This window comes from Thunnus maccoyii, chromosome 9, assembly GCF_910596095.1.
Source record: "Thunnus maccoyii chromosome 9, fThuMac1.1, whole genome shotgun sequence".
Taxonomy (NCBI): domain Eukaryota; kingdom Metazoa; phylum Chordata; class Actinopteri; order Scombriformes; family Scombridae; genus Thunnus; species Thunnus maccoyii.
In genome coordinates this window covers 784,058-792,500 of record NC_056541.1, presented here as the reverse complement: position 1 = coordinate 792,500, position 8,443 = coordinate 784,058, and the positions used below count along the sequence as shown (strand labels likewise).

The window sequence follows — 8,443 nt, the reverse complement described above, 5'->3', positions numbered from 1 at the left end:
ACAGACACTGTTATACAGATACTACAGACACTGATACACAGATACTACAGACACTGTTATACAGATACTACAGACACTGATACACAGATACTACAGACACTGTTATACAGATACTACAGACACTGATATACAGATACTACAGACACTGATATACAGACACTACAGACACTGTTACACAGATACTACAGACACTGTTATACAGATACTACAGACACTGATATACAGATACTACAGACACTGATACACAGACACTACAGACACTGTTACACAGATACTACAGACACTGTTATACAGACACTACAGACACTGATGTACAGATACTACAGACACTGTTACACAGATACTACAGACACTGATACACAGATACTACAGACACTGTTATACAGATACTACAGACACTGATATACAGATACTACAGACACTGTTATACAGATACTACAGACACTGATACACAGACACTACAGACACTGTTACACAGATACTACAGACACTGTTATACAGACACTACAGACACTGACACACAGATACTACAGACACTGATATACAGATACTACAGACACTGTTATACAGATACTACAGACACTGATACACAGATACTACAGACACTGTTATACAGATACTACAGACACTGATACACAGATACTACAGACACTGTTATACAGATACTACAGACACTGATATACAGATACTACAGACACTGATATACAGACACTACAGACACTGTTACACAGATACTACAGACACTGTTATACAGATACTACAGACACTGTTATACAGATACTACAGACACTGATACACAGATACTACAGACACTGATATACAGATACTACAGACACTGTTATACAGATACTACAGACACTGATACACAGATACTACAGACACTGTTATACAGATACTACAGACACTGATACACAGATACTACAGACACTGTTATACAGATACTACAGACACTGATATACAGATACTACAGACACTGTTACACAGATACTACAGACACTGTTATACAGATACTACAGACACTGACACACAGATACTACAGACACTGTTATACAGATACTACAGACACTGATACACAGACTTCATTGTGGCTCCTGACTGTTGTTTTAGGACTCATTTGATAAACTGTGAACCCGTCTGTTAACATACAGACTGTGGAGGACGGACAGAAGCTACATACATGTTAGTTTTCCACAAAGCGACTGAATAACGTCGACACAGACGATCTTCATCTGTGATGAACTCAAACATCGCTGCTTTCTGTCAGTTCTGACTCTGTTATGTCAGTTATGTAATTATGCTTCTCTGTCCGTCTCTTTCAGAGGAGTGTTGCACCTTTCTGACGACAGTTACGGTATTGAGCCGCTAGACTCCGCCCCCGACCAGCACCTGGTGTACCGCCTGCGGGATGTGACATCACAGCCCCGGGGGTGCGGAACACCGCACGACGAGCACGGCCACAACAACGCCACAGAGCACGCTCAGTACGAAGCAGAGGAGATCCACCACAGACAGCACAGCAGGGTGAGTTCAGCTCTGTTCTGCAGGTTTAATGTCTCGTCTGTAATAAAGTCATGAAGCATCTTGTTTCTGTTTGTTCAGAGGAAGCGAGCTATTCTCCATCAGACGCACTATGTAGAGCTGCTGCTGGTGGTCGACTACGAGAGGGTGAGACACACACACACACACACACACTCCTCCACCCAACACAACTCATCACAGAGTCACAAGGTTGATTAAAGGACGTGTTCAACATTTTTCAAGTGTGTCTTAAACCAACAGTCAGTCTTCAAATGAACATTAAAGCTGTGTTTCTTGCTGTAATCATTCCTCCTGTTCATACTGACCATTAGAAGATCCCTTCATAATGACCTTACAATGGAAGTGATGGAGGACAAAATCCACAAAAGTTTATCTGAAGCTAATATGAAGCTTCAGCGTCCAAATGAGTTAAATCCAGTTGATATCTTTCAACGTTACAGTCTTTTTAGTGCCAAAGTCCCTCTTTTTGTTACTATACTTCCACCTGCAGCTCAACAGGGAAACACTGTCCGAGGAAACACAAAGAGGGAATTTTATACTAATAAAATAGGAACAAATGAACAACAGCGGGAGAAAAATTCAAACCTGACAGCCTCACTATGAGTTCAGGACTTTAATGTTTGTCTTTAGTCAGTTGTTGGTCTGACTGCATGTGAGCATCAGTATGAAGTCTCATCTTTAACTCAACTTTAAAGGTTCAGAGCTAAAGCTAACGCTACACAGCCTTCGATGGTTATTGAACTGTTAGTTATCATAAAATATAATGCTAGCAAACGCTTTGGAGGCGGATGTTTTTCTCTTTTGTTGGAGCTAGGCTAACAGTTTCCCCCTGCTTCCAGTCTTTGTGCTAAGCTAGGCTAACAATTTCCCCCTGCTTCCACTCTTTGTGCTAAGCTAGGCTAACAGTGTCGCCCTGCTTCCAGTCTTTGTGCCAAGCTAGGCTAACAGTGTCCCCCTGCTTCCAGTCTTTGTGCTAAGCTAGGCTAACAGTTTTCCCCCTGCTTCCAGTCTTTGTGCTAAGCTAAGCCAACAGTTTCCCCCTGCTTCCAGTCTTTGTGCTAAGCTAGGCTAACTGTGTCCCCCTGCTTCTAGTCTTTGTGCTAAGCTAGGCTAACAGTTTCCCCCTGCTTCCAGTCTTTGTGCTAAGCTAGGCTAACAGTTTCCCCCTGCTTCCAGTCTTTGTGCTAAGCTAGGCTAAACACATCCTGGACTGATTTGTACTGGACACAGAGATGAGAGAGGACAATAGGATTTACCTGAATGTTGAACTGTTCCTTTATTTATCATCATCATCATCATCATCATCATATATATGATGTTTGGTCTGAAATCTTGTCCTTCTTTTCTCTCTTCAGTATAATTTTATGAACAGGAATGAGACAGCAGTGAGGGAGGAGATGGTTCATCTGGCCAACTTCATAGACAGTGTAAGTACACACACACACACACACACACACACACACACACACACACAATCAAAAACAAAGTTTGGCCAAAATTAAATTGAAAATAAACAATAAGTTTAAATTGATCACAGTACAATAAAACATGAGCAGTGTTACCAGTAAAGTTTCCTCATATTAAACAGACTTATTTAATATTTAATAGCAGGACGTTGGAAGCAGCGTCAGCAGACGTCTTGTGGACACTTTAGGAACTTGTTAAATAACGGCAGCGGAGGATCTGAGAGTCGCTGTTGGGACATGAAATGAAAGACAGTCGCTGATATATGAAGCTGCAGGTTATTACAGACGATATAAACAAGTCAAAGATGAAAATCTTTGCTGCTGCTGTGTGATGATGATGTTGTACCTTCATCTTGTTCATCTTGTTTCTCACCATGTGGAGTCTTGTTGCTTTAGACTCAAGCCAACACTGTTCACAGCTTCTTTTATAACCTGCTTCAGACAATTAGTCTTCAGTTAAATAGTTTTTAATTATAAATAAGATCAAGTACTCGACACTCCACCTTAAACATATTACAATTATTGTAAGATGATGAAACTTTGAATTATTTAACATTTTATTGATATTGCCCAGCAGTGTACTCAGTTATCAGTTATATAGTGTATATATGTGTGTGTGTGTGTGTTCAGATCTACATGCAGCTGAATGTGAGGGTGGTCCTGGTGGGTCTGGAGATCTGGACTCAGCAGAACCGGATCAACACTGACGGAGCAGCCGGAGAAGTGCTGAGTCGCTTCACCCAGTGGAGAGAGAAGGACTTGGTTCCCCGCCGCCGCCATGACTCAGCACAACTCATCCTGTTAGTGCACACACACACACACACACACACAGAAATACACATGTAAAACACACTGTCTGATGATGATGATGATGATGAATCTACAGGAAGAAGAGTTTTGGGATGACGGCAGGAATGGCGTTCGTCTCCACCGTCTGCTCCAGAAGTCACGGCGGCGGGATCAACGCGGTACGCTGCTGCTTTCTTTTAGCGCAAAGTGACCAAAGATGAACGGCTGCATTCAAGTCAGATGGAAAAGTCGGTAAATTGAACTCTGTGTCTCTTTAGTTCACCGGCAGCAACATTCCCTCGTTCGCCTCCATCGTGGCTCATGAGCTCGGTCACAACCTCGGGATGAACCATGACGACGGACGAACCTGCAGCTGCCCCACCGCCGCCTGCATCATGCACTCTGGAGCCACGTAAGACACACACACACACATTCACATAATAAAACCTAACCCAACACTAATTCATCTCACACTAAATAACAGCCACAGTACTACATTTTGAGGGCGCTCGGTATCGGGTCACGCAGGCCGTCAAACACGGTGCGTCTCTCCGCTCTCGGGTGTACTGCGTCCATCGTCCATTAAATTTGACGTGTGCCGTCTTTACATGCTATTGTGTTTAAACATTTGTTGAACATCTGGTGTTGGAATCCTTTCTAGTGAAATGCAGCCACATTTAGACCGTTTAGCTTAGTTATAGGTAGCTACTAGCTAACGGTAGGCTACCTGCTGCCACCAGAACACGTGTAAATGCTGGGACACACTGGTTGTGTGAGCAGCGTGTGTGCATTGCGGAATCGCTTGCTTTTCATTTTGCCGCCCATGTTAACAGGTTGGAGCAGCCACACAGCCCGCACGACTCACGCGCGAGGCTGCTGCGTCACGTCATATAGAGATTCGCGGTCTCGTCTATTTTCTCCACGTGATGCGTGCGGTTCTCAGCAGAAATAGACAGGAAACACGATAGAAATATAGGGCTGCTAGTGGCAGAAGCGCCGCAGCAGACACGCATCCTGTGTGGACACTACAAGCGTGAGAGACGCAGCAGTTCAGCGACGCACACGCACTGCTGAGGTTCACGCATCCAGTGTGTCCCAGGCGTAATGTTAGCTAGCAAAGGCACGTTAGCTGATGCTTCTGTCGCCTGTAATGTGCGTTACGTTGCACCACAGGGAGAATAATTCAGTTGACAGCTCAGGCATTGAAGTGGCACTGAAATGAGGCACCGAAATCTGCGTTACGATTGGTTCTGGTAGGAACTGGTCGTACAGGATCCGGTGCCATATTGGTGGCAGGTTTCAGTACCCAACCTCCTCCTCGTCTCTCTGCAGAGGATCCAGAAACTTCAGCAGCTGCAGCGCTGATGACTTTGAGAAGATGATCTTGTTGACGGGGGGAACGTGTCTCCTGAACGTCCCGCGGCCTGATGAGGCCTACAGCGCCCCCTACTGCGGGAACAGACTGGTGGATGTCGGAGAGGAGTGTGACTGCGGATCCCAGAAGGTTTGAGCTTTAACATGTGACTCTAATCACAGAAACAGCAGGAAGGAGCAGAAACACATGACGCGTGTGTGTGTGTGTGTGTGTGTGTGTGTGTGTGTGTGTGTGTGTGTGTTACAGGAGTGTGAGGACGACCCCTGCTGTGAGTATCAGACCTGTAAACTGAAGTCTGGAGCTCAGTGCGCCTACGGCGAGTGCTGCAAGAACTGTCAGGTAAACGCAGCCAGCTGACGTGACCTTTGACCCCTTTGTCAGTTTAAACATTTCCAGCTGTTTCTTTATATTCTACTGGAGCCCACTACAATAAAACTAAAACACACAGTAAGTTTTATTGGTTCCTCTCTGCAGAACTTGAATAAACTCAGTTTGACTGTGTGTGTGTGTGTGTGTGTGTATGTGTGTGTTCAGTTCCTACCTGGAGGATCAGTGTGTCGCTCCAGCACAGATGAGTGTGATCTACCTGAGTACTGTAACGGCTCTTCGCCTCTCTGTCAGAGCGACGTGTTCGTCCAGGTGAGATATCAAACCACAGCAGAACTTTATCTTCTGACCCGACTGACCAGAAAATAAGATGATGTTTTTTCTGGAAATGATGTTTGAAAGAGTGGAGGTCGTTCTATATTCAAGGACTAAACGTTAACATGTTCACTAGAGCAGCAGCGTTGCTCTACTGGTTGTAGAGCTGCAACAGTTTGTGTATTTGTTTTATAGACTCAACAGACGTTATCTCACATAGAGCAGGTCTAGACTGAACTCTTTAATCTACAGAGAGGAAAAACTCAACTTTAACGGGTAGAAACCTCAAGCAGAACCGGACTCTAGGTGGACGAGGGGAGGGAGACAGAGAAGCAGAATAACAACAATAATAACAATAACAATAATATTAAGGATATGACCAATAATAATAATAATAATAATAGCAGAAGTCTGCCGTCCATAACTAGAGGGTCCACGACCCCGATCCAAAGCAACCTGTGAGACTAGAAAGCACAAAAAACTAACATGTATTAATGGTACATGAATACATGCAGATGAAGAGGAGGAGGAGGAGGAGAGAGGAGCCCAGTGCATCATGGGAAGTCTAGACCTTAACAAACCTAATTGTTAATTTGGTTGATTGCGACTGTCAGTATCTTCAGAAAGTCTTTGAACTAACAGCTGATGGAGAAAGATGTTGGTGAACAACGTGAGTGTTTGTGTCTCAGAACGGGCAGCTGTGCAGGAACCAGCAGGCCTTCTGTTACAACGGGAAGTGTCAGCACGCCGACGGACAGTGCCAGGCCATATTCGGACCCAGTAAGTCTGTTTCACATCATCACGTCCTGTACTGTGAGGGCGCCGGCAACTGAGGACTGTTTCCATGGAGATTATTTGAAGTTTCTGACACTGTAACTCACTTCAAAGTGTTTTTCTGAACAGTTCTTCATGGTTCTGACATGAGCAGCTTTTACACAGCCTGTAATTATTGATAATAATAATCAGTTATTATTTTCTTTCACAGGTATTGATGATTATTTTTTGCAATTTAGTACAAATTAAAAAGTAAAAAACAGAAAAACGTGGTTTAGTTGACAGAAAATATTCAGTGAATAAGAAACGACCTCATATGCAAACTAACAGTCTGAAACACTTCCTCCTCCTCCTCCTCTTCCTCAGAGGCGAAGGCGGCTCCTGAGATCTGTTTTAAAGAGGTCAACAGTAAAGGCGATCGCTTTGGAAACTGCGGCTACCACAACTACGGCTACAGGAAGTGTGAGAGCAGGTAACGCTCAAGAAAACACAAACACACATAAACACATAGAGCCATAAAGCCGCAAGCAGAGGATCAGGATGTTTGTCCGTCTCCATAGAAACGCTCTGTGCGGGAAGCTGCAGTGCTCCAACGTTCACGCGGTGACGGTGTTCGGCATCGAACCGTCGATCATCACCACGCCGATCGCAGGAGGCAAATGTTACGGAGTCGACTTCATGCTGGGATCAGACGTCCCCGACCCGGGTATGGTGAACGAAGGAACCAAGTGTGGAGACAACAAGGTGAGGAGGAGGAGGAGGAGGAGGAGAGAGGAGGAGGAGAGGAGGAGGGGAGGAGGAGGAGGAGGAGGAGGAGGAGGAGGAGGAGGTGAGGAGGAGAGGAGGAGGAGGGGAGGAGGAGGAGGGGAGGAGGAGGAGGAGGAGGAGGAGGAGGAGGAGGAGGGGAGGAGGAGGAGGAGGAGGAGGAGGAGGAGGAGGAGGAGGAGGGGAAGGGAAGGGAGGAGAAAGGATGGGGGGAAGAAGAGAAGGAAAGAAAAGAGAAGAGACGAAACAGGAAGGAGGAGATGTTGATGCTGTTTCTTCTTCTGTGGTGTTCAGGTCTGTATGAACTTTGAGTGTCGCAGCGCCGATGTCCTGAACTACGACTGCGACGTGGAGAAGAAGTGTCACGGACACGGGGTGAGACACGCCCCACCCGTCATGTCAGCCAGGTGTGTCACATGACCTCACACTAACCCGTCTGTCTCTCCGTCTCAGGTGTGCAACAGCAACAAGAACTGTCACTGTGACAACGGCTGGGCTCCGCCCCACTGTGAGGTCAAAGGTTACGGCGGCAGCGTGGACAGCGGGCCCACCTGGAACGGTACGTCATGTGACCCGGAGCAGCCGTGTGACTGTAGTTTATTCATGTTCTGGGTAATAATATGATTCCTATACAGCCAGTCTAATCCCACTCATGTGTGTCCTCCTCAGATAAAGACACGTCTCTCAGAGACGGGCTGCTGGTCTTCTTCTTCCTGGTTCTTCCTCTGCTCGCTCTGGGCGCGTTCGCTTTCCTGCACAGGAATGAGCTGCTGCGACGACTCGGGCTGAGCCGCAGGAAGCGGTCGCAGGGATACCAGTGAGTCAAACACAACGTCGACCCCCCAAAAAAAAAACCCAATAAGTCTCCAACAGAGAGAAAAGGTTTCATATTTTGCTCTCGACCTCGTGGGAAAAGCTCCAGCTAGTGACAGAGTTTATTTTATTGTTAAATTTGAATGCAGAGAAACATGAGAGCTGGTTTTAACAGTGGAGGAACCTTTTGTTTGAGTCTCATTTAGCTGAAGAAAATAGTTTTCCAATAACAAACCGCAGTGGAAGCAGATATAATGAAAATAAAGGAGGACCTAGGATG

The 8,443-nt window shown here is 45.6% G+C and overlaps 1 protein-coding gene across 2 annotated transcripts in view; it reads left to right on the top strand.

The window, feature by feature from the left end:
• LOC121904611 (disintegrin and metalloproteinase domain-containing protein 9-like) overlaps positions 1–8,443 on the top strand; it is a 45,312-nt gene that overhangs the window by 26,640 nt on the left and 10,229 nt on the right. For both annotated transcript variants that reach the window (XM_042422446.1, XM_042422445.1), the window contains exons 6-20: positions 1,320–1,521; positions 1,600–1,665; positions 2,895–2,966; positions 3,636–3,805; positions 3,892–3,973; positions 4,073–4,206; positions 5,127–5,298; positions 5,416–5,508; positions 5,704–5,808; positions 6,501–6,591; positions 6,952–7,057; positions 7,146–7,329; positions 7,645–7,725; positions 7,804–7,909; positions 8,020–8,167. In XM_042422446.1, coding sequence (XP_042278380.1) covers positions 1,320–1,521; positions 1,600–1,665; positions 2,895–2,966; positions 3,636–3,805; positions 3,892–3,973; positions 4,073–4,206; positions 5,127–5,298; positions 5,416–5,508; positions 5,704–5,808; positions 6,501–6,591; positions 6,952–7,057; positions 7,146–7,329; positions 7,645–7,725; positions 7,804–7,909; positions 8,020–8,167 — 1,812 coding nt within the window. The remainder of the gene's footprint in view (positions 1–1,319; positions 1,522–1,599; positions 1,666–2,894; positions 2,967–3,635; positions 3,806–3,891; positions 3,974–4,072; positions 4,207–5,126; positions 5,299–5,415; positions 5,509–5,703; positions 5,809–6,500; positions 6,592–6,951; positions 7,058–7,145; positions 7,330–7,644; positions 7,726–7,803; positions 7,910–8,019; positions 8,168–8,443) is intronic.